Source organism: Phoca vitulina, unplaced genomic scaffold (genome assembly GCF_004348235.1).
Source record: "Phoca vitulina isolate PV1807 unplaced genomic scaffold, GSC_HSeal_1.0 scaffold28, whole genome shotgun sequence".
In the NCBI taxonomy this organism is placed as follows: Eukaryota; Metazoa; Chordata; class Mammalia; order Carnivora; family Phocidae; genus Phoca; species Phoca vitulina.
In genome coordinates, this window is record NW_022589731.1 from 11,690,772 (window position 1) to 11,717,817 (window position 27,046).

At 45.7% G+C, this 27,046-nt stretch overlaps 1 protein-coding gene across 15 annotated transcripts in view; it reads right to left on the reverse strand.

Moving 5' to 3' along the window:
* Positions 1–27,046, reverse strand: part of ABLIM1 (actin binding LIM protein 1) — a 291,744-nt gene that overhangs the window by 143,033 nt on the left and 121,665 nt on the right. For all 15 annotated transcript variants that reach the window (XM_032423139.1, XM_032423124.1, XM_032423132.1 and 12 more), the window contains exon 2: positions 3,045–3,179. In XM_032423139.1, the coding sequence (XP_032279030.1) occupies positions 3,045–3,179 (135 nt within the window). The remainder of the gene's footprint in view (positions 1–3,044; positions 3,180–27,046) is intronic.

A 27,046-nucleotide genomic window follows, 5' to 3' on the forward strand; every position in this document is an offset into this window, starting at 1 on the left:
ATTTGGAGCAAGAGGGGACCACAAGAATGCAATCCTCAAGGACTCTTGGGGCGCCTGGGTGACTCAGTTGGTTAGCATCTGCCTTCAGCCAGGTCATGATCTCAGGGTCCTGGGATCGAGCCCCGCATCAGGCTCCTTGCTCAGCAGGGAGTCTGCTTCTCCCTCTCCCTCTGCCTCTGCCCCCCACTCATGTTCTAATAAATAAAATCTTCAAAAAAACAAAACAAAAAAACCCCTCAAGGACTCTCTAGAACTGTGTTGTTCCATACTGTAGCCACTAACTATAATAAAGGGCTTTTAAATTTTTTTATTTATTTTTATCTTTTTTAAGATTTTATTTATTGACAGAGAGAGACACAGTGAGAGAGGGAACACAAGCAGGGGGAGTGGGAGAGGGAGAAGCAGGCTCCCCGCCGAGCAGGAAGTCTGATGCGGGGCTCGATCCCAGGACCCTGAGATCAAGACCTGAGCTGAAGGCAGACGTTTAATGACTGAGCCACCCAGGCACCCCCAAGGGCTTTTTAAAAAAAGATTTATTTATTTATTTTAGAGAGAGAGAGCATGCAAGAGGGGAGAGGGGCAAAGGGAGAGGGGAGAGAGAGAACCTTAAGCCGACTCCCCACTGAGCACAGAGCCTGATGCGGGGCTTGATCTCATGACCCCACGATCATGACCTGAGCCAAATCAAGGGTCAGACACTTAACTGACTGAGCCACCCAGGTGCCCCTACAAAGGGCTTTTGGGTACTTGAAATGTGACTAGTCCAACCTGAGATGTGCTATTAAGCTAGTATGAAAAAAATGTCAAATATCTCAATAATTTTTACATTAATTATATGTTGAAATGATATTTTGGATATATAGAGATTAGAGACATTATGAAAATTAATTGCACCTACCCCTTTATACCTTTTTAATATAGCTATTCAAAAATATAGAAATTATATACATGGTTTGCACCATATTTCTACTTGGACAACATCACTCTAGAATCTTGGGGAAAAGGAATGAACTTGCCAGGGTATAAGGAATGAGGAGGTTAAGTCACTTTCTTTGGATATTAAAGAAAAGGACATAAGATAACAGATATTGATAGATTAAGTGTGAGAAAAAATAAACAGGAATAAAAGACATTTATTTTAGTAAAGTTTTGTTAAATTCAAAATAGTTGCTACAAATAGCAAGTGCTCCTACAATATGATTCAATTTATACAAATATTTGACTTTTCAGGGGCACATTCATAGCATGAAACAAAGTCTATGGGAAAACGTTCTAACATAAATAATTTACATTCAGTCCTTAGATTTACACTAGAAGAGAAAAATAGCAAGGAAGCTTCCACCCATGAGGGATAAACAAACACGTCTTCTAATTCCTTAGTGTGCCGAACAGTGACTACCCACATCTGAGACTAACATTTTGTACTTTCAATTAGAAATACAGAATACATGCAAGGCCCCCATTGCTTGTGGACTGTGTATCTATTGCAGACCAAATCGACCCCTTGAGCCATGTCGCAGGAAATTTATGAGCAAAAAATAAAACAGAATGTAATGCCTAACTCTAAGTTAACCAATCTGGATGTAACCAGAAAACATTTTTCTCTTACATGCTAAGAGGCTCTAATTCAGTGCCTCTGGGTTCTCTATTATACACAGACATTGTTCTGTGTATATGGAATCAGCAAACTTCAGACCCGGGATGACTTAAGTATCACATGGTCTAGTCTCTTTATTGTCCAGATAAGGACATGGGGCCACCGAGAGACAGGTAACTTGCCTGAGACACAGAGCGACTTAGTGGCAAGGGCAGGATTCAAGCCACAGAGAATGGCAGAGCAGTTAGGACCCTGGATGAGACTCTCATGTTTCTTGATGGCCAACTTGAGTTGTCGGAAAACAAGATTTCTGGTACTTACTCCTACCGGTTTGTGGAAAAACTAAAGAATCCCTTTCTATAAAATGTGTATCACAGCCTTCTGTCATGCTCAATGGGAACTAAACTGATGTCCTCCCCTCCCCTTAAGTCTTCTCACCTGAGCCATGTGTTAATGCTCTTTCTCAGAAGAGTTTACCCTCACTGAAACAAAGAGATAGGCCCCCGCCCCTCCTATTTTTATGTATTTGACGGTCCCTAGGTAGCATCTCCTTGAAAGCCTCCCTGGCCAGGGATGGATGGCTTAAGATGGCAACGCTGAGTTCACAAACTAAGGCACTGAGAAGGAATGCAGTTCCCAGGGATGAGAGTGCCCAACACACGCAGAGGGCAGAGTGAGCTACAAAGCAGGCTCATCATCTTGTCTCTCCTTCCACCTCTCCTCCTGGATCCCTCAACCCAGCCTGAGCTCCCCACATGACCTCAGCTCAAGTAACCTGTTCCTCAAATAAATACACAAACCACTTTCTTCTTCCTCTCTTTTCCCACTCAGCCCCGCCCTACCTCCAGAATAACAGGTCAGCGTATTTCATGCCAGGATGCCAACAGTTACAAACCCCAAAAAGGAGGCTTGTTAATGGCAATCAATCTCAACTTGTTAGCTTCTTGGAGACCTTCCAAGTGTTGTTGATTAATTCTCACTTCTGAATACACACGTGCATGCACACACACACACATGCTCGTGCACGCACATGTTCCCCAATCACCCCACAGCATCCAGTGACTTAGAACCCTAATCTTATAAACTTGCCAGCCCTTCTATAAATAATGGCTGTTGGGACAAGGTGACTTTGGGATGAGAGTCCTTCATTTCGGGGGGAAATAAATATAAAGTACAAAACACAAAACTGCATTGTTTTTACTGTTCTCGCTCCTCTCAGGATCAGGACCCTCAATAAACACCGAAGGCGTATGGGCCATCGGTCTTTGGGGGAATCGGCCTCCCCCTTGAGTCTAATCCCACCCAAACCAGAGAAGGAAAGTGATGCCAGGGCTTCTGAGCACATTCACTTATCACCTGGTGGCCTGGCATGGGGTTCAAGGGACGGACCCCGAGGTGAACAGAGATGGCGACATGCCATGAAAGCAGGAAGCTGGAGGCAGCATACCTTTGCAGGTGAAACATTTGATGTGGAAATGTTTGGTCTGGACCCGAAGTACTTCACCCTTGCACGGCTCCCCACATTTATGGCAGTGAATGACAGGCTTCTCCGATGGGTGGTGGGGGTCCTGAGGGTGGGCCACTGGAAAAAAAAACAACAAGAGATGCATGTGAGTAGAAAGCATTCCTACAAAAGGGGTCATGAGGGGCATACAGAAATAGCCCCATAATTATGTTATCTAAGGAGCCACACACTGATTCAAGAAGGATGAATTGAGCCCCTTCCCTGTGCCATAATCATGAGGATAAACAATAAATAAGAGAATTGTGGCTTTAACAGTCCAGTGGAGAAAACACTGGGCTTGCTCCTCTGAGAGCCAGCAACCCTCTTTCTTCCTCCCAAACTTCTCTAGGATTATATAATTGGGCTGTTAAATATATGATACTGTTTGGTTCAATATTTTGTAATATGTATTTGTAATATGTCTTTATTTTGGTTTAGAAACACCTTTCAGTAAGGAGTTCACTGTAGACTGTAAGTTCCTCAAAGCTGGGGGCAATTTCTTAAAGTTCATATTTTTCTCCCCATTTGTACTTCTCCTTCCATCCCCCAGCTTCTCAGAACATAGCAGAATGCTCATGCACCAAAGGAGCTCAGCAAATGTTTCTTGACTCGTTAGGTAGCATGCACTGGCCAGTGGCTCGTCTCGTCTACCAGAGAGTCACCCCTGATCTTCATCTGGCAACTCATTTAACCTCTCGGAGGCCTAGGATGAGCCTCGTGTTGTGTGCACATTTCCTCATACACACAATGTGGGCAGTAATTTTTTTTTAAAAAGAAGTTCCTAATAACTATGTGGAGCTCTCTGAACCTCAGCTTCTTTTCCTATAAAACAAAGGGGATTGGATCAGGCTCTAAAATCATAGGATGGGGCTTACTGGCCTTATTCTTCGAGTTTCCAGAGGTTAGCCTTTAGAAAATGGAAGTTCTTGTGACCACCCTGCCCCAGGGGTAAGATTTACAGCCTCTCCTTTATAAAGACTGAGCAAGGCTAGGAGAGGACATTGTGGCTTTCAGCTGACCAAAGCTCTTCATTTAACTTGCAGTTCCTCCAGCCAGAGAAGGCAGATAGGCACTTTGTACTATTTTTTTTTTTTTTCCTGATTTGGGTCCTCAGGAGGAGGAACCATGTGATACACAGAAATGTATTACATAAGTATCCTCATGAGCGCAAAATGGGATAAGAACAGTGAACCTAAAATTAATCAACCAACACAAAGAACAAAGATGATTTTTTTTTTCCTGCAACAGTAAAACCAGGTTGGACGGGGGGAGATGTGGGGCGGTATGCTGAGACTCAATTTAGAAAGCCTGTTCCAGCAAGGAGCTCACTGGACACCCCAGGTATAATGGTGCATTGTTTCTCTCAGACCCCTGTGATGTTCTCGTTTCACCTGGAAAGAGTCTGAACAACGCGGTCCAAATAATCCATTACTAGCTAAATTCTGAGAAACAAGGTGGTCCTTGTGAGATTTTGACTAGGAACAGGTGTGGTTTCGGGTTAAACACACCTGATCCAGGTTCTCTGCACTGGCTCTGGGGAGTGTCCACCAAAGATACCAACACTGTGACCCACCTGCATGTCCTTACCTGCCCCCTGGGACCTCTCTTGGTAATGTGTATTTATGCACCAAAGGAGCTCAGCAAATGTTTCTTGACTCATTAGGTAGCATGCACTGGCCAGTGGCTCGTCTAGTCTACCAGAGAGTCACCCCTGATCTTCATTTGGCAACTCATTTAACCTCTCGGAGAAGAGGTTAAACAGAAGTCAGTATTACCTAAAGGAACTAAGGAGGGGCATCCTTTCAAGATTGCTAAAAAACCATTGACTTTTAAATGATGTGTAACGAGGCCCCAAATCTATTTGCCTGGACATTAAAAAAAAAGTTTCTCTTGGGGCGCCTGGGTGGCTCAGTCGGCTAAGCATCTGACTCTTGGTTTCGGCTCAGGTCATGATCTCAGGGTCATGGGATGGAGCCCTGAGTCGGGCTCTGCACTCAGCAGGGAGTCTGCTTAAGGTTCTCTCTCTCCCTCTGTCCCCCCACCCTGTGCACGTGTGCTCTCTCTCAAATAAATCTTTATTTTTAAAGATATTATTTATTTGAGAGAGAGAGTGAAAGAGCACAAGCAGGGGGAGCAGCAGAGGGAGAGGGAGAAGCAGGCTCCCTGCGAGCAGGGAGCCCAACGCGGAACTCGATCCCAGGACCACGGGATCATGACCTGAGCTGAAGGCAGACGCTTAACCATCTGAGCCACCCAGGTGCCCCAATAAATAAATCTTTAGAAAAAAAAGTTTATCTTTACAATATCTGCTTTAAGTGCTGGAGGAGAATATGAGTTTCTTTTCTATTTTTTTTTTTTTAAGTTAATTCCTGCTGCCTGTGAGAATGGAGGAAAGTGGTATTTATTGAGCCTCTACTAAATGCCAGGCATGGTGCTAAGTGCTTACCTGTAAGTCATTCTATCCCCTCCTCACCACCACCTCCCCCTCTTGGTGATGTGGGTAATATTATTCCCACTTGACAGGTAAGTAAATAGAAAAAGTTCTTGAGCAACCTACCCAAGGAACGATAAGTAGAAGCTTGAAGATCTACACCCAGGTCTTTCTGACTCCCAAACTTAGGCTTCTCCCATGCTATTTGTCTCAATCACAAATTGTTGTAAGTCAAGCAATAACTGATTGAGCCAAGCTCCAGTGCAGTTCTAAAAGCAACAGCTAGGACAACTGACGAAGGGAACACACACCATGTGTGTGATAAAGTATCGTTTGTGGTCTTGACACCCAGTGATACTCCTCCAAGTAGCTCTGTTGATCCCCTGAATCAGAACCCCCGTGCCATAGATTCAAAATGCTGATTCCTCAGCCCCACTGAACTCGGGGTGGGAATCAGGGTTCTATCATTTTCGTAAGCTCCCCAGATGATTCTTTTTTTTTTTTTTTTAAAGATTTTATTTATTTATTTGAGAGAGAGAGAGTGCAGAGTGAGAGAGACAGATCGAGAACGGGCAGGGGGGAGGGGCGGAGGGAGGGGCAGAAGCAGACTCCCCACTGAGCAGGGAGCCCAATGTGGGGCTTGATCCCAGGACCCTGGGATCATGACCAGAGCTAAAGGCAGACGCTTAACCGACTGAGCCACCCAGGCACTCTCCTTAGATGATTCTTATGCATACGATAGTTTAAGAACTATTTTCCTTTAAAATTCAAACAGTATGGATAAGCAAGTTATAGGAACGTTAGAGTGAAGGAAGCAATCCACAAGGCTGTCCTCTTCAGAAACAATATTGGAGCACAGTGGACCTCTTGGCCAGAAGGAAGAATGCATTTTTTGAATCAGAAAACTGCACTGCGTTTCTCTTGACACTTGAATTCTTTATAGCTAAGCAAGTAAGCCATGCTGAGTAATGATGAGGGAAGGAAAATATCATTTCACTTCTTGGCTTTTCCCTTTGTCTCAACTGGCACCAGTCGCAAAGGTCAGAATTGGGATCAGCATTTGCATTTTGCAAGCATTTCCCTTTGGAAATATATATTACACTCCGAAGTCCTCCATGCCCTGAGGTGACCTTTGTTCTCACCCAGAGATGAGCAGAGCCTCTCTTGCGTTTACTTGACTCTCCATCATACATCAGCCCAGGAAAACATGTATCAGAACCACCCCCTTGTGAAGGAATGGGCTTTTTTTTTTTAAGATATTATTTATTTATTTGTCAGAGAGAGAGAGCGTGCGCACAAGCAGGGGGAGGAATGGGGAGAGGCAGAGGGAGAAGCAGGCTCCCTGCTGAGCAAAGGAGCCTGATGCGGGATTTGATCCCAGGACCCTGGGATCATGACCTGAGCCTTAACCGACTGAGCCACCCAGGTGCCCTGGAATGGGCTTTTCTTATTAGAGAATTGACAGAATCCAAAGACCAAACGAGAGCGCTCATTTCATCTCAACAGTGTCAACAAAAGAATCTCTTTCCTTTTTAAAGATTAATAAAGAGGTTCGTTTTACATAGTGCGTTTGGCAGTTTGGTTAATACCAAATGTATGTTCATTGGCTCAATTTTACATTTTTGAAATATGCTGAGTCAGTTATAATGCGGCTATGAGAGTAAATTCCACACTCCTCTTATCGCCAGCTAGCTCTGTTGCTAATTTTTACACAACTCCTCCATCTTTCAAAGCCTGGGTGGTCCCCACTTATTCTACTGATAGGGAGACTGAGGGGTGAAGAGCTTACGTTCCTTGCCCCAAGTTACTAGCAAGTTATTGGCAGACATACCTTTAACAGTCAGGCTTCCTGACTCTTTCTACTGTACCAAGTAGTCAGTGATTTGCCCTGGAACTTGCATAGACAAGCTCAAAATCTTTCATGGCTCAACAATTCATTGCTAAAATAAGAGTAGTACAATGAAATCCCAAAAGCACGGTTGCATACTTTCTGAATACTGAGGAAATATATATGAAGAGCTAGAAGTCCATTTGCCCAGAAAGGTAAAGGGATTCCTCCACCTTGTAATATCCAGTTTGGAGGGATTCCAACTACTCAGATAAGCAGCCCATTGCAAGCTGGAAAGTTTCACACTGTCATAGGCAAGCAAGGCCAGTCACATCTCTGAAACTGCAGTCAAGGATGGAAGTCAAAAGTGCCATTTTGGATGCATTACTTTTGAAATGCCTACGAAGTAGGGCAGGTGATAAGACTGGGGGACTGAGATCAGTAAGGAAATCCCAGAAACCTTCAGCGCCCCCAAGCAGGGGCCACTACAAGCGGTAAGAACACCACAAAGATTAGGCAAAGCCCTTCCTTCCAATCCAGAACCAGCCTCATCTTGCCCAACAGACCATGGAACTAGACCCCTAGGAACAGAACATCTGAGAAAGCAAAAATCTCCTTAGCAGGTAACCATCACAAACCCATGACAGAGTATGCAGTGTGAGTTATAACTTGCCCCCGGTTATCTGAGATAGTCAGATCCCCCTCCTCTCCCAAAGACCCCAGCACTCCCTTAGCCAGCCTTCAAAACTGCAGTGCTTTGTGCCTGATGGTTTTCCAAGTGCTCACAACTGCTTTTTCTCATTTCACTCTCAGAGACCCAGGAGGCAGGAAGAACAGGGACCGTCAACCCCAGGTAACAACGGGCAAATGGAGACTCAGAGGAACAAAGTGACTCCTCCAAGGTGACACAGCCAAGAAATGGAGTTGGCAGTCAGTGCCCGCAGTGCTGTCTACACTCAGACAATCCCCTAATCACTGCCGCTGGGAACCTTGCCGTCCTCCTTGATTCCGCCCTCTTTTCTCTCCCACTAAATTCTGCCCACTGTCACATAACTGAGCTCCCCCTTCTTTCGCGACACGAATCCTGCCCTCAACCCCTTTTCCCCAGAGTGTGGAGAGTTTCCTACTCCCTGGCTCCTTCTTCTCCAATGCAACCCGCAAAGAGTAGTCCACTCGAAGAGGTGGCATGTAAGTCCCCATTCCCTAAGTGTGGGCTGTTCTTGGTCGCTTCTTCTGAAGAGGACAGTATGGACAGGGGGAAAAAGAGTGACTTAACAGTGGGCAAATCTGATGAGCACTACCCCAAACTGGTGCTCAAGGTCAACATCAACAGTGACGGCCACGCTGAGATGATGTGGGCAAAACTGGCATTTTGCCTCTGTGATCTTCCTTCCAAAAACCCCCATAATCCTAGCCTAATCATGAGAAAACTCCCAAATTGAGGGACATTCTACAAAAAGCTGCCCAGGACCCTTCAAAATTGTCAAGGTCACCGAAAACAAGGAGGAAAGTCCTCTTGTCATAGCTATAAAGAGCCTGAGATGACATGGTAACTAAATGTAATGTGGTGCCCTGATGATATCCCAGAACAGAAAAAGGATATCAGATAAAAACTAAGGAAATACGAATAAAGTATTGACTTTAGTTAATACTGCATCAATATTGGTTCATTAATTATAACAGAAGTTTTATATTAATGGAAGATGTTACTAATGTGGGAAATTGTCAAGTATATGGAAATTCCCTGTACGAACTTCTCAAATTTTCTATAAATCTAAAACTGTTCTAAAAAAAATAAAAATTTTTTTTTTTTAAAGATTTCATTTATTTATTTGACAGAAAGAGACACAGCGAGAGAGGGAACACAAGCAGGGGGAGTGGGAGAGGGAGAAGCAGGCTTCCCGCGGAGCAGGGAGCCCGACGCGGGCCTCAATTCCAGGACCCTGGGATCATGACCTTGAGCCGAAGGCAGCCGCTTAACGACTGAGCCACCCAGGCCCCCCCCAAAATAAAGTTTATTAACGTAAAAACAAAAAGAACTTCCAATAGCTCTCTCAGTCCCAACCCATCAAGTCTAAAGTTGTCTGTCTAGCTGCAGGGATCTTCAATAACACGTCCACACTAGCTATTTAGATATCTAAGAAGGAGCTACATTTGCCGAGTACTTAGCACTGTGCTAAGTGGTTTTGAACTCAGGCAGTCCAACCCCAAAGAATGCACATTAAAATACTCTATTATTTGTTTATGTAAATATACAAATACCCCTTTGGTTGGGCCTTCTGGCCACTCCCTGATCTATGATCTTCAGCGTCCCCAGAGCCTCCACACACAGCTCTGTGCCTCACCTGGAATGGTTTCTTCTTTTCCCACCTGCCCAAATCCAACCTGACCCATGGGGCCCAGCCTAGCTCCTGGCTCTTCTCTGAAGCTTTCACTCTGGGCTATATTGTTCAAATATTTCATTCTCCCACACATCCTTCTGCACTAAATAACCTGTACTGTCACCCAGCATTTGATTTTCTCTTGTTTTGGGCTTTGCTTTTGTTTCACAATGTATCAACGCTGGCCCGATGCAATGGTTAATTCCTCCAAATTTCTGGCATACTTCTGATTTCACACATCGAATAATCTGAGTTGTTATCTCTGTGCTTCTCAGCTCAATTTCTGGATCAGGGGAAAACATGGTTACCACCCAAGACCATTCTTGGAGCATCTCCCACATGAAGCCACAGAATTCTGAACTTACGGCATCTCAGTAAATAACTCTCTAGCACCATTCTATTATTATAGCAGGTACAATTTATTGAACATTGACTATGTTCCAGGCATTAAGATAACCAATTAATACCCGCGACCACAGATAATTCTCACAAATGCCTTATGGGGGGTGCTGTCCTATTATCTTGTAGTGCTAAGGAGAGCACCATAGCTGAACTGGATCCCTTGTTCAAGATCACACAGCTAAGACATAGTCTGACTCCAAAGCCCATGCTCTGAAGCACTGTGTAGGGGATTTCCACAGGAAAGTCTTACCCAGCACAGAAGGAAATCAATCTAGTGTGATGTACTCGCTAAAATCTGATTACACAGCTCAGAAGCACTGAACACCCAGCTGCATCGTAATCCCAAAGGTAACACCTGCTAGTAAATAAGCAGATGGAAAATAGCACTTCACATATAAAAGGAAATTATTCCAGGCTGCAGCAATTTCTGGGAAAAGAACACTCCCAGGGTAAGGGTGATCCAGGGAGGAAACGCAGTCTGCCCTCAGGAGTCTGCCCTCCCCGCAGCCTCCACCCCGAGCACAGGCCTGGATTGGTCTCTGGTTAGGATCCATCTGGATTTGCAATCACGAAATGATATTCTGCTGGTAAGGTTGGTTTCTGCTTCAAGGTGGGAATCCTGTTCTCCTGGGAGTCTACATTTCAGAAACTGTTGGATTACCTAGAATCTTTTCTAGGCTTCTACTCCCTTAGTTCCCATTTGCTTGTAAACACACATCACAAAGACGATTTCTCCCTGCTCCAGCTTCTCTCCACCTCCTACTCCCCTTCTTTGTGCTAGAAAACGGCACTGGTATTGAGCCCGGGAAACAAGAAACTCCAGACTTTAAATGAATGCATAGAGTGCTTAATTTGTAGTTTACCTAAAAGTCCATTTCCTGCTGTGGCAAGTGGTAGTTACTTGAAGCTACACATTGTAACCCCTTCATTAGTTGTCCAAAATGATCTTTCTCTTTAATTGGCTTCCACGACCTAATTTTTTTATACCATGTTAGTTTGTTAATCAGGATTATTACGTGGCACAAAGCGCAGGGCTGCCTTGGCACACACACTCCCAGCAGGTGGCGGGGGAGGGGGGGTGCGGGCAGCAGGACGGCTATGTTCTAGCTGCTCTGCCACTTTCCACTTGTAAGATGTCCCGGTACTTGATTTGCCCTTCTGAGGCCGTGCAACAGGTCTTCGCTCTTCCTCTAAACATAAAAGGCAGTCGGTCAGCTGGGCTCCTGATTATAGAAACAGCCCAGGCGCAAATCTGGTTAATCTGATTCTCACAAGGCAAAGAAGTCCTAGGATTACAATAATTCGGCCAGGAAATTTCCTCCTTGTAAATTACATGACGCTTTTGCCCTGATGTGTTGCACCTGCCTTCTCTATAGGAAGGTGAGTCTCGGAAAGGGATGTAAAACCAACTTGGTCCCTCCTTCTCAAGAGTGACTCCTGAGACACACCCCGGGCTGAGATGACTCATTGAGGCACACCCTTCTGTGACCTCTCCTAGCCTTTCTCTGACACAGTCAGTAATTTTACTTTGGACCACAGTCATTTGCTTAGAGTCCCAGCTCCTCTACCTCACAGGAATCAGAAAGGACTTCAGATTAGGAGGTAGGCTCCCTAACTCCCAGGCCGGCTTTCCTGCCATGTGCTTTGGTAAAGAGAGACTAAGAATACAGGTCCCATCTCCCAGATGACACAGAGGCTCATGTCAGCAGGGACGGTCACTAACCTGTACGAGCAGGCATGTCTCAAGTGTAACAGAAATCCCTTCTAAGAGCTGACGGAGCCTTTTAAGGTCATCCAGGGATCTCACATTGTCCCTGCGCTAGAAATTCCATTTAGAAATGGATCAAGTCAAGCAACTGGGCAGTGGCTTCAGTCTGAACCCTGCTGTCAGAACACCACATCTTTACAGGCTGCTCAAGACTGGGAGGGACCAGGTCCCCCTGGAGCCATTTTGGGAATGCAAGTTTAGAGATAAGATCACCATCTATTAGCATCTGGGCCTAAGGTCCTGGGACAGGGTTCAGCTTAGGCATGGTGCCAATAATGTCTTCTACCCCCCAGTTCCAAATCCAGACACCTTAGAGGGGTTAAAAAAAGAAAGACACAAGACATAGGTCAAAGTGTCCTTGTGAGGTACACACCCAAGTCTGGTAACAACACCGGAAGCTCCCGGCTGTCTGTGCCTTTTCTTTTTGGCAGCTTCTACCCACTGCTCAGGACACTCTGGGAAATACCAACTAGTTTAAAAATATCATTTTAGACAAACTAAGGAAAATGATGAATATGGGTATGGTACTTCACAATTTATACAAGGTGTTCAAATACAATAACTCCCTTGATCCCATCAACTTCAAATTATCCTCACCCTGCAACTATGAAAACTGAGCTTCAGAGATGCTGAGGGACTTGCCCCACGAGCGGGGAGCTGGAGCGGGCTCTTGCTGTGGAGGGCCCATTCTGCACAGCCCGGCCCGACCGTGCGGCCAGTGACTCCACCTTAGTCCTTTAAAATAGGCCATGGGGGGTGCTGGTGCGGGGGGCACTGACGCCATGGAAACTGGCAGACTTTACACCTCAGGGCCTTCCCCCGTTCCCCTCCCAGAGCTGTTGTTAAGCGTTCACCAGCACACCAGTGCGCTGAGGTTACAACACTAGTAAACAGCAAAATGAGCCTCTTAGTTCAGGAAAATTCCAAATTTCAGAAATAAGAATTTGAAAAAGGCACTCCCACTCCTGCTCTGTGAAGAAACACACCAACTCGCCTTCCCCTGGATCTCTCTGGTGTCTGCACGCCCCGTGGGGAGACAAAAGCAAAGAGTTTGAGTTCCCAGCATCCAACATGCAGAATCAGGCATGATTTTACAACTGCTAGCACTCCTCTCTCGGTACGTGAGCTCCTCCCAGGGCTGAGGTTCTGGTCCGTTCAAGCTTTCCGTAGGACATGACTTCGCCTGCTACCTTTGCAAGAAGAGGCAAACATGCATCATAACCTACACTTGTCACCTGGCCAGGCGTTCTCCTAGTCATCCAGGTGCCGGCACAACTCTGGGCGGTTTGACCATTCTCTTATTTAACTTCAGGGGTTCATCTGCCTGAGTGCGAGAGAAGAGATTATCTCTTGAAGTTCAAGAACATTTAGATTTAGTGAAGTCCATCACTGGGAAAGAAAAAATATGTTTGAAATCCAACATGGGATTGGGGGAGAGGGAACAGAGAGACATTAAAAATATGCCTCCATGAAAACTAAATGCAACCTTCCAGTCCTTGGGACGTAATTTATCAACAGAGTGAACAAATACTGACCAAGTGAGTGCCGCTGCGCGTGCCGTATCATTCAGGCTCTATGGGGACTCCAGAGACAGACTAGCCATGCCGTCCCTGCCTCTGAAGGGGGGCATCCCAGGGATGTGCACAGCCCACAGGAAACCCTACCTGGGGAGTTGATCAACACAGAGAGAAAACCACTCAGGATCTTTCCTGGGAGGTGAAGAATATAGGACAGGCACAGACACTATGGGAGGACTTCTGAAGAGGGAAGCAAACAGTAAGCTGGGACAAAGGGGTAGAGAAAGTTCCTCTAGGGAGGAGAGAGTGAGATTTGACCCTAGGGGGCAGGCTGCAGGTGAAAGGGTGACAGGGAGGATAGTTCAGAGAGCTGGGGCACCCTGAGCCCTGAGGGCTTGAAGCGGGGGAGAGCCCGGGACACATCTGGGGGGGGTGTGATGGTAAGTCAGCTGTTGTCTTCTGAAACAACAGCTGTCTCTTCGTGGACAAGAGCAACAGAAGGGGAAAGGGGCAGAGTTTCTCCCTTGACATTCCCTTACACCCCAGGTCCTGCCCTCACAGAGCTTACCGTTTAGTTGGGTAGATAGAGGGAGGTGGAGGGAAGGTGGAGAGACGGAGACAGAGAAAGTGAATGAGAATGAATGAATATGAATACAAGGTAGAGAACAGATCACATGCCAGAAGAAAACTGTAAAATGGGGAAAGAGAAACCAGAAAAAAGGCTTCGAGAAGGAAGGACCCTTTCAGCTGTACCTCAAAGGAAGGGTAGGACTTAAATGAATGGGAAGGAAGGGGATGGCCTCTTAGACAATGAGGGGTGGGATGGGGTGTGTTTGGGGACCATCAGGAAATCTGGTTTAGTTGAAGCACAGAGGAAGTGAAAGGCATCACAGAACAGAAGACAGTGGAAGAGGTTTGCCCTTGTGCCTCCTCCAAGGACAGGCTGAGGAACAAACTTTAAACTTCCTTATCCCCCTGCCCCCACCCAGGGGGAGGTCTTGAAAGGAGTGACAGAACCAGAGTATAGTCTAGCTTATCTCTTAGGAGCTGAGAGAGCACTATTTTTCAGCTCACCATGTAGGCAAATTGGGAGCCCTCTGCTCTCACATGATGGTGTGCGGGGAGGGGTCACCCCCAGTGGTGAGCCAGTCACTGTGTGTTCCGGTCAGACAGACTTGGTGCGAATCCTGGCTGCACCCCTCTTAAGCTCTGTGATTTTGAAACAAGTTACCATTCTTCCCTAAGCCTCAATTTCCTATTCTGTAAAATGGGGATAAATCCTACCTTGATACTTGGGAGGATACATGAGTTAATGCATGTAAAGTGCTCAGCACCTTTCCCAACAGCCCAAGTGAGTGTTTGAGAAATGGAAGCCATTACTGTTTCCATGGTGCTTCAATACAGGAATATGGTGGGACACAGTTTAAGGTCTGATCATAAATACCCATGCGCTCTACCTCAAACTCAAATATGTTGAATTTCCAGTTGTGTTGTCTTCTGAGACTATTGGCAACAGACACCTGCTTTTCTGCTGGGTACTACCCAGTGAATGGTCAATTCATCCAATGAACCTTATGACTTTCAGTGTACCATTCCAGCTTATCCCACTGGGCTGTAAACAGGTTTTATTTTAATAGCTTTATTAAATTCATATACCATGCAATTTACCTATTTAAAGTGTACGGTTCAGTGACTGGGTATTTTCACAGAGTTGTGTGATCATCATCACAATCTAATTTTGGAACATTTTCATCGCCCCCAAAAGAAACCTCATGCCCATTAGCAGCCACTCCTCGATCCTTCCCCTATTCAGTCCTTGGCAACCACCAATCTACTCTCTGTCTCTATAGATTTTAACCAGCAGGTTTGACTAGTGTCTGTTAGTCTCAGCTTTTCAATGTTTGCTCAGCAATCAAAGGGAACAACCATATACACACAAGGAGATAGGAACCACCCAAAACCTCCCCATGCCTCTCACCTTATTAACGCATAAAATCCTCCCCACTAAGGTATATACTGGTTTTTCACCAGCACATCCTCACCCTAAAAAATGCCCTCATTATCCTTTCATCTCTGCTGCCTTCCTGGGAAAGAGACCATAAAAAAGAAAAAAAATGTTTTTTGATCAAGACACCATCAGACTCCATTCATGGCTTACGTAGGAGCTTTCACGATCACCACTTACCTAGAGGTACGTCAACTCCAGTGTCGGCCCCAGAGATTTAGAAATGTCGGCCCCAGAAAATTAGAAACAATGGGACATGCCTAGAAGTGATTGATCCCCTCACCAAGCTGGGTGTTAGGGGGTGTTTACAGAGCAGTCAGGAGGAACGCAGGGAGTCTGTATCTTCAAACAGTGTGGGCTTGGGACTCACCCGTTTGATCGCTTTGCCACACAGCAACCAGAATGATCGTTTAGGACAAAATTCGAGCACATCGCTCCAAGCACTTTCCTTGCACAACCCAGGATCCCCCCGGTGGCCCCAGAGCCCTGACTACCTCTCCAGTGTTCCCAGGAGCTCTCCCTCCAGCCTCCAGGCTCCAGTTCCCTTGGCTCCAGGATCTCCACGTGCCCTCCTCCCTTCCCCGAAAGGCTCATCCCCCAGCCATTTGCTAGGCCGGCTGCCACTCCTTCTGGTCTCACCCGAAAGCAGCTTACATGCCATCTCTCGGAGCACTTTCCCCAACGCATCTAAGGAACGGCAGTCTCCCTGCTTTTGCACCACCCCATCTCTGTTTACTTTCTTTATAGTCACAATCTAAACATTCTGTTTCTCTCTGTATATCCCCAGGGTCTCACCCAGTCCCAGCACCAGGTCTGTGCTCCATAAATGTGTGTTCAATACATGCATTCATTGAACACGAGTCTGGTTTTCTTTCTTAGCAACAGCCTCCAGGGAAACTGCGAGCGGGCTGAAGATCTTGGGTTCACGATAGTGTCTATCCATTAGGTAATTCTGATGATGTCAATAAACTCAACGAATGACATACGAAACAACGCTTGCCTAAGTCTCTGACTCAGAAAACAAACAAAAGCTGAAGGCTTACTGACGGCCCAGTCTCAGATCAAATCTGGCTAAGTTTCTCTCTGATTGGGAACCACACAACAAAGCACAATTTCCAGTTGAGCTGACCTGTGCGGAGGAGCGAGGGTGGCACCAGAACCTCGGAAATGCTAACTACAGAGTCCCCAGGGCATGACATGATGATGCGGAGAAGTGGGCAGGCACCTGCTGGTAGGTGGCCTGCTTCCTCCCGTGAGAATCCTGAACACATGCAGCTTCCAGCCTGAAGCACTTTGGAACCATGCTTTTACCAGGTAGGTCTACACGTTCCGGCACCAAGTCATTATCAGACATCTCGTTTCATTGCACAGCAGAGAGATGAAGTGGAGTCGTCAGCTTGCTTGCCCAGGGGATGTGGGCATCACGAACCCAGCCGGAAGAATTCCTTGGTGAAGTTCTATCACCGGACAGTAGGAATTACTGGCCACGGGAAGCCACTCGGGTGGTCCTGGAGTAGCTTGGCACGCCCGAGGTTCACAGTCTTGCTCGGCTTCAGGTAAACTACGGAGACTGCCCAGCACACACGGGTGGGCCTTCCCTGGTTCCTTAACTCATCTCTCTCAGCTTGATTTACTTGCCTGAGTCCTGAAACTAATCTGATTGCCCAACTCCACAACAATGAATATGTCACCCCTGCTTTCCCTCAGCCAAGAGGGATAGTGGTAGTCATAGCAACAAGGGCAAACAATCACTGGGCTCTTGCTGTATGCCAGGCATTGTTTTGAATGCATGACATTCATTAATTGATTCCATTCTTATAACAGTCCTATGGAGTTGGTACTATTAACACCCTTATTTTCTGATGAGGAAATTGAGGCACGGGGAAGTTAAATGACTTGCCCAAGGTCACACAACTGGTAAACCAGCTGGGATTTGAACTCAGACAGTCGGGCTGCAGAGTTCTCCCCTCATAAACACAACTTGTTTTTCAGGTAAACCTACAAAACCCTGAAGGCTTAGGGGATAATTTTACAAAGCCACCGAGGCGAATGGAATGATAATTGTACCACAAGGGACGAATGAGAGAGAAATGGACGCATCCAGGAAAGGGCTTCACAAGTTCAGGCTTTGAACCTGTCTCTACCGGAAATCCCAGCTGAGGGAATTTTAACGCTGCCCTCCATCCGTTACAGATCTCATTCTCTAACCACCTACATTTTCATCTTATTTTCTCTGAGAGGGATCTTGGGCCATTCCCTTTGGCTCTGAGCTGTGCACCTATGCTATTACTTAAAAAAAAACAAAAAACTCTACAGATCAGCTGACCTTCAACTAACTTTATGGACTACCTACGGCATGGCAAGATCCACGTTTGAAGCTTTTACAAATCTGATCTCATTTACATTAATCCTGACAATAAAATATGGAGATGGTTGTATGGTTTTTCTGCCATGTTTTTATTTTTATCAAAGTTTAAGATACTAAATAGGCCTATATGCGTAAAAAAAGAATATGCTTATAACGCATGATGGCAATTGCCCCCTCCACTCCTCCCGCCAGCCCACAATGTTTGGTGTTTTTCTGGCCTTCAGCGCTACATTTCTTAACACTGCTTACACCAGGTCAGCCAGTACTTTTTAAACATCACCAATGTGGTGATACCACAATTTTCAGTTAAATCTGTGGTCAGTGTTTAAGAATGCAATTATCGTTCTCTTAAACTCTGGGGTGCATCCTGTGAATAGATTCCCTCTCTTGTACAATATTTTGTCTCCCAGACTTAATCATTTCCTTTTCTCCTGCTCGCCATACTTTCTGATAAACAATCTGTCATGGTTATTATGGATTTTTTTAATCAGTTTTTGTTGTAGATCCAGCAATAATTCTGCCCAATGCTCAAACTCATCCGATAACTTACCAAACCTCCCCCACCTGGAGAGAAAAGCGGGTGTTCTCAGTACGATTTTTACTGGAAAAGAGAAGGGGGGGGAATCTCCGGCAGGGTAAGAGCTTGGCTCTCTGTCCTCTGGGAAGGGGCAGAGATGTGGTGCATCTGACACCAATCCCAGCATTCAGCCCCTGGCAGCACATGGCCTCTGGGTAGAGCAGATGCGCAGGCTACGGGCCACACAGCTCCAGAGGGGCTGCTTTGCTATAGGAGGGTGAGAACAGGGCCCTGGAGGGAAGCAAAGCACAGGCTCGGTAAAGAAGGGGCCTTCGCATCTCGTCTCCAAACACTGCCCAGTCGTCCTGCCCGGCACTGGCCCCCGACCCCTGATAGTCTGCATCTGCTGCTCTCTGTCCCAGCAAGCTGCCCCTCTCTGTCTGGCCTTGTTGGCTTGATTCAGGTTTAGTATCTGCCTTTTCTGCCTACTTATTATGCAAAACCACAATATTAGTGCTGCCCCCCTGTGGGTGCGTGGCTTTCCTGGCAGGCATGGCCTTTCCCTGAGGGTGTCTCCCTCACACCAGTTCTTTCCATGGCAAGATGCCCCTCTTGGCCTCTTGTTTCAAGAGTCCAAGCTCACGTAGAGTCCTGTTGTGCACTGCTGGGGTGCCTCTCACTCAAGACGGGAGTGATGGCAGACATGCCCCGAACCCAAGGCCATGCCTTTCCTGCTGCACCGGAGGCTGGCTAGGACAGCTCAGCCCTCAGACATTCCCGAGGGAGGGGTGAGGTCTCTCCAAAGCCCCTAAATTGCAATATTTCTGGAAATGCTCTGATAGGTCAAAAATGAATGCTATATATAGCACACGGTCCCCAACAGACTGAGGGGAGGAGCTTCTGCATGGCTGGTGGGGTGACATGATGCATGACAGACTGCCCAAAGCCTGAACTTGTCCTTCTCTGCTTGGCTGAGATGCAAAAGGCAGGAAACCCGCTAAGCATGGTGACAGGAAGTGGTGATGCAGAATCAGGGGGAAAAATTCTTCCAAATGAAAAAGTAGTTCCAGAAATACCAGGCCTAGAAGATGATGAGGCCTGAATGGGGGGTTTCCTTTGGCTTTTCTGCTGAACTTCACCTAAGTAGCATATTACTCCGTTTAGCAGCTAAGTCAGTTCTTAATTGTATCAAGCACCCAAAAAGAGGACACCAAATTCTGGCCAACTTCTGTTTAGGATAAAATAATCACTAAAAGCTTCTACAATGATTTTGTCAAAACTTCTCCAGGGTTGCTGGAGGCGGGGCGGTGGAGGGATGGGGTAACTGGGTGATCAGCATTAAGGAGGGCACGTGATGTGATGAGCACTGGGTGTGATATACAACTGATGAATCACTGACCTCTACCTCTGTGAAATTAATAATATGCTCTGTTTAGTGAATTTAAAATTAAAAAATTAAAAAACAAAACAAAAAACTTCTCCAGTTGCAAGGGAAGTAACCCAGCTTAACCAAAACATACCCATTAAGCTCTACCGTAAGAGTACCCAGGAGAGAAGCATGGTTGCCCAGGAAAGTACCTCATTCTGTTTTCATCCAATAAAACTTTAGTGTAGATGTTCTAAACCAATGGTTTTCAAACTTGGGTTTGACCTATTGAAACATGAAATCAGTTCAATGGATCATGGCCAGCATATTTTAAAAATAGAAGAGAATAGAAAATAGAGTAAATGCATTGCTGCCTGTGACTTTTATTTCAGCCATTTATATGCATACATGCACAAGTCCTGGGTCTTGATGTGTGAGGATGGAATCCTTGCTGTGGGTAGGTGTGGGGAGTGCTGCATTAAGCCCCAGACCACAGTCTGGAGGCCCCAAGGCTGAGTTCTGCCCACAGACATGTTTTGTTTGGCCTACACAAAGATTTTTTTGAAGAGAAAGTTGAATCATTTGCCAACATTTAAACATCTGGAGAGTTTACATAAAAATTCCTATTTCTAGTCACTCTTGAAAATCGGAAGCTCTGGCTTTGGCGCATGTCCCTTCGTGAGAACTAGGTTGGAGCCAGAGAGTAGCTTCTGTCTTTCGAGGGCCACACACCGTCCAGTTTGCCCTCGTCTCCACTCATGTAGGTCACCCGCCTGGCTGTTGGAGGCATCTGTATGTGCAACCTTCAGGTCTAACCATCCTCAACTCATTCTGACCCAAAAGCCCTCTCTTTAGCCTTCCTTGTATCCACTGCTGTATTAAGTGGCCAACTAGAAGCTCGTGCCAAACGTGGCTGGCTGTTTTTCCTCAGATAGAGGCTGTATTTCACTGCTTATGTTTTGCCAATTTGACCACCTCTCTCTCTCATTTCCTCTTTAGCCACTTGTTGCACTCCTATTCGTCCTTCAAAGCCTCGCCTGCCATGACCTCGCCGCAGAATTAATCACTCCCTGCACTGTGTCCCATATTACTTTAACAGTTCTCTGTCCAATACATTTCACATTATACCATAACTACTTCTTTATGTGTCTCTGTTCCTTGCTAGAATATGAGTGCATTCGGGTCAAGAACTGTATTTTATTTGTTTCTATACCTAGATTGCTTATCTCTTATTGGATTCTGAACACACATTTAAGTAAGTATAACTACCTCCCCAACCAGTACATATCATTCATTCACATATTAGTTCATTCAGCATCACTGAGCACTTACTATGGAGAAGATACTGTCTTATGGATACCAGTTGAATCAAATACCATCCCTAACCATACGAAACTTACAGACCCTTCAAGGCCAATCTTAAATACACCCTCTTCTAGACAGACTTTTTAAAAAAAATTCCTTTGAGACACTAACTCTTCCTTTGAAGCCCCACAGAATATTGTTTATACCCTTTCTACTGCCTTATGTCTCCTTGATTCACATTCTCAGTCAGGACCCCTTTCTACACTGGTTAATTCAATAACCTACTGAAGGTAGGAATTTTTCACAGTCTCAGGCTACCCCCAAAATGCCTTGCAGAGAGTAGACCTCCCAAAATCTACGATATGATCATTAAGCCCATTGCTATGGTTTATCATTTCAGGTTGGGACCTTTACATATGGCAGAACTACTTGTGTTTTCCAGATGAGCAGGTGCAGCATAACTGGGCTCCAGGCTAGCAGATACCATTCCCATCATTGGCCCCCAAACTCTATTCCTCAATGGCTATCTGCACAGGGTTTCCATGAGTCGCACATAGGGAGCAGTCACTCATCCAGCCATGTGTTACTTATGGGACCTTCCATGGACCTGGGAACCCACCACCCCCACCATTTTTCTGAGGGGTACTCAGCCTTCCATTTCCCATCAGACAGTCCAGTATGGAAGGACCTTGCTATCTTTTTCTACCATTCTGTTTTTCTTAATTTTTCTTAAACTTCTTTCTTCACAATGTCTCAAATAATGAACAACAACAGAAAGAACACAGCTAGACTGGATATAGTAGTAGTAAAACACTCCAAGTATGCATAATATATTTTAGCTCCTCAAAGACTAAAGAGGGAATTGTAGCCTTTGTGAGCCAAGATATCTACTGAAACCCTCTCTCACCAAAGGATTCTAAAGAGCTCTGTGAACCCCAGTAAAAAGGCTCATTTAACCCTTCGAGAATTAGGAATGATGCCTAGAGAGTGGTACACCTCTGCCTTGACTCCAGACTAGTGCTGCCTTCCCCTAAGCCAGGCTGAGCCCCAGTCACTCCTGGGAAGAGATGCTTTGTATTTTCGTCCCACACCCACCTTACCCACTCTCTGCACACCTAGTGTTCTATGTTGACAGCAGTTTCTGGCCATCCCTAACCATACGAAACTTACAGACCCCTCAAGGCCAAGGCCTCACAGAAGGTCTGCTTTATTATGAACTATAGGCTCTTTCTACACCGTGGGAGAGTCCGTGAAAATAACGCTCTTTGCTTTCTCTTTGACTTCTGTGCATTGTAAACAAGATAAAGTTAGTCAAATGGAATGGAGAGGCTACTTACATAAAAGTTCTCACTTATCTGCTTAAAGGGCGATCATTTTACCCACAGAAAGAATGGATTGCCTAGATCATGTCCCTGGACCAAGAGCATCAATACCACCTGGAAATGGCTCGAAATGCAAAACCTCAGGCCTTTCCCCAGACCTACTGAATCAGAAACTCTGGGAGCAGGGCCCAGAAATCCGTGTTTTAACAAGCCCTCCAGGTGGTTCTGATGCTTACTGATGTTTGAGGATGACTGCCCCAGACAGTAATTTCCCTGGAAGTATTCAGAAAGCCAGCATCTTCACGGTTAAGTCCAAGTATTCAAACAAGTCAGCCTGTTTGACTGAAATGGGGTATAGACACGAGCCTCTTGTGCCCCCCACCACCACCCAGGGCACACTGGACCATAATAGCATTAATCATGTCAGTGTGAACACAAATACAATGTTGCAGAAAAAAGAGGTCATGCATACAAATATAAGCCCTCCCCAGTGTTAACAAAATTTGCCCTTGAATACACAGCTCCTGCCAATTTGGGATAAACATACCTCTCAGTATGAGTCACCATCAGACCAACACACAATGAAATAGGAAGCTGGCTGGTTTCTACTGCGGTGTGGCCAGATCAGGCTCAACCACAATGGGAGAAATCTGCACCACTCACCCATCACTGAACCTTCTGAAAAGTTCTCTGACTCTCTAACGCTGGCTCAGGAAAACACTCGGCATTTTGACTTCAGCATACTAGAGGCAAACAATATCAGGACTCTCTTTCTTGCCCCCCAAGGGCTGTGAACATGATGTCACAGAGGGGTCCCCTCCTCAAAGTGAATCAGATGCCAAGATTTTCCTCTTGGTAGGGTGAGTTTACCTTAGGATGTCTTTTCTGCGGGTATTTGGAAAAGTCAATTCGCTGTTCTGTAAAAGAGGGTTTCTGTGAATCAGCACAGGTAATTTCATCCTTTCTGGTCACCTGAGCAGGTAATCAGAGAGACAAGAGGCAGAGCCACCTCTCAAAGTCTGGGAGAAGCTGGCTCAACCTCCAGCTTAGATCCTCACTGTCTCCATGCTCTTGAGTTCACTCCCTCATCAAAAACTGCTCTCAAGAGCTCCAGGTAAATTTAAGTCAGTATTCCTTCTCTCAGATTTACTTATACATTCAGCCTTAACTCTAGGTGTACAGATGAAGTCTTCTTTCATTTTTGGATAAACATTTTGTAGACATTAGTGAGTAGATGGCTCAGGGAAAGGGATTATTTTTTAATGTGAAATTCCTTCCCTTAGCTTTGAAAATCCCATTATCTGGACAGCCCTCCTATAGTGAAGGTAAGCTGGGCAGAGTCATACTTCCGAGGAGAGTAGCACTTGCATTTATAACATAGTAAGAGCTATTCACACTTGGATTTTTTTTCCCCCTCTCAAGAAGAACATGATAAAAACTGGAGCTCCCTTCCCTCCAAAGGTGCAAAGTTCAGAACGGAGTTGTGTGTGTAAGTCACCAATCAAGACAATTTATTCTGAAACCTGTAGCATTATGGTGTCTCCTTTAATGGATAGCTTCTCTTTAGGCCTTCTTTAGAAAATGTCCTGGTCATTGGTATCCCCTTGAAAATCTTGGGGCTTTTCGAGTTAAGGAAAAGATGAAGGACTGAGACAAGCCCAGGAGTGGGTAGGGCATGAAGCATTAATCTGGGAAGCAGGGTTGGAAAACTGAATCTAGGAGAGGCTGTTAGACACTAAAAAGGGGCCTGAGGGGTGACTCGGACATGAGGAATCACGACACCACAGAGAGAGATCTACTGTCCCCAGACCTCCCCAAAGATGGAACAGAAATGGGTTTCAATTACGTCAGGCAGTGTGCATGCCCCTGAGGGGGGGCTGTGTGTGTGTTGGGAGGAGTGGGATCGAGGGAGGCAGATCCCATGAGAGGCAGCAACACTTCACACCTGGAAAGGTTGTTCTACAAGACTGGATGTGAAGTCAACAAATACTTGAGGAGAGAGCGCTTTCTTAAGTTGCACCGGTGACTCAACTGTTGTTTAATTTCCCTCGTGTTTACTTAGGTGGACAGAGTAATTCTAGAAGAATTTACAGAAGGGATGGGCCTTTGAGAAGCATTATAAGGAAGCTAAACTTGAGTTAGGTCTTTGACAAATACAGAAAAGGAGAATATAGGTATTTCCCATGAGGGCAGGAGGGGCAGCGTGACCGAGGCTGGAGATAGGAAATATCCTCCATGATGATTCAAGCAGGACAAATGTGGGGCAAGGGGAGCAGAAGTACAATTAGCACAGATTTGGGAGCCAGGGAGGCCTGGGTAGAAAATCAGCTCCTCTACTTTCCAGCTTAGTGATCTCTGGCAGGTTTCTAAATTCCTACAAGCCTCTTCTTCCTCATCTATTAGAGGGGAGGAACACCACTGACCTTGCTGGGTCAAAGATTAGAGACAAGGTATGTAAAGCTCTCAACACAAAGCCTGTCATTTAGTATGTGTTCAATAACTGGCAGATTTAATAACATTAAAAATAAAAATAAAACAAGATGGGCTTAGATAGGGGTGGGGAGGAGGTAAGCGCAGGACTTAAGGAATCCTCAATGATCAGCAGGAAGCCTTGAACTTTACCTTGTCACTCAACAAGGTTTTGGAGCTGGAAATATGATGACATCAGTGTCCTAAGAGGATTACTTTGGTGCCAGTCTGTAGGACACATTTGAGGCACAATACACCACTGTTCTCAGCAGCTACCAAGAAACAAGATTGCCGTGTGTGTGTGTGTGTGTGTGTGTGTGTGTGTGTGTGAGAGAGAGAGAGAGAGAGAGAGAGAGAGAGAGAGAGATTCACCTGAATGTCAGGTGGAGGGTGAACATCTCTCCCTTGAGGGTGGACTGGAATGAGTTTCATTGGATCCCACTCTCCCTTAAAAGCAAGTCGGGCCATCCAACAGTCTCAAAAAGCTTCCAGGACACAAAACAAAACAAAAATGGTGTGCCCTAAATGTAAAATCCTCTTTACCTTGATGTGTCTCCCTCACAGCTAAATTCTTATTTTTTCACATGGTTTCCAGACCATAAGTATCCCTCATTATTTAAATTAGATGAGTGCTCACATAACTTGATCTCTAGTATTTGTTTATTCTTGTTTTCTCTAACAAAAATAATAAATCCCTCTTGTACTTTTAAGGCTTGCACTAGAACACACACATAAGCTAGACAATTATAGCTTTTAAATGAGTATAGTGGGCCTCTGGAGTTTAGGTAGATGAGAGCATATTCAGGAAGACAGATATTGACTGATAAACCCACAAAAGTCTCTCCTACTTATTTGTTACAGGATACAGCAAGGGTAAGATGTCCTTGAACACATCAGAGAAATAACCGTTTCATCAAGATTCCTGGATCAATAAGTGTCTGCAACAGGAAGGGGATGGGCGACCGGTTAGGAGAAGAAAAGATTGTGAGGGTCAGAATATGTAGGCCAATGGCGTTCCACACTAGCAGAGGTGTGAGCTGCCAGCGAGCTCGCTCTCCAACCAGGGCCCACCCCAAAGCAGACAGATACATGCAAGACAAAAGGATGCCTCAAACCAGTGTGAGCTAAGCCATCTCTAGGTGGTGAGCACAACAGGGAATCTACGTCCCTCCTTCACAAGGCCCCCCATGTTCCTCGGGAGGGAGGTTACCATGATCTGAGCCCGCTCAAGGGTGATTTGTGTCAACTCCAGGAGGAAGAAGCTAGGCGTCTCTGGGAGCAAGAGAAATGGAGAGGACCAGAAGAGTCTCGGGATTGAGAAGACACAGGTTCAGGTCCCAGCTCTGAGTACTAACCAACCTGTTTTAACTGTTGAGCATCTGCGATGGGCGGGTACTGAGTAAGCTGTGCACTGGAGAATTACAGATGCAGACACAGTGCTGCTTCTGAGAGGCTCACCTCTAGCGAGAGAGCCCGTGGATGTCAACACACTGTGGCAAGTGCAGGCACTGACCCATTCACACCACTGATGGAACACAGAGGATGAACACTGGGTCCAATGAGACACCGTGTGACCTCCAATAATTCACTTACCCTTTCTGAACCTGTTTTCTCATCTCTAGGGTGAATGCCTGGACTACGAGCTCCCCTGGGCCCCTCTCACTTTTAAAAGCTATGATGGAATTCCTTTCTTTCCACAGAAGCTCTTGTGTGCCTGCCCCAAATCCTGCCTACCTCTCTTGCTGGTTGAGGTTGGTGCAATTAGAGAGCTGGGAGGCAGCAGCATGGGCTGGCACCGACCTCAAAATAAAAAAGGAACAGCCTTTAATCAGCAGCTAAGGGCTAAGATAACACTAGTATGTGACCCCTTGGTGGCCCGTGCCAATGTTCCAGTAGGAGAGTGGCTACTGAGTTATGAAGCAAATGTGAACCTGGGCAATCGGTCTGAGTTTTTAAGCATCTGCAATGACTTAGAAAGAGAGCTGCTCTTTGGGGACCACTGATCTGTGATCTATCCACCACACAGCGAAAGTCTGGGGCTTTCCCGGGCCCCACAGGAATGGCCTCAAGAAGTGGCTTTTGTAATTCCCTTTCTCATTGGGCACAAATTACTTCTATTGGGGACACATACTCAAATCCATTAGCAACGGAAATCAGGGCTGGGTTGTTCTAGTTGAGAAGAAAGTACAAATGAAGAAACGAGGCCTTTATTAAACATCAACATCTGTATTTGTTACTCTGAGGGTTCCTGAAAATATCCCCCAAA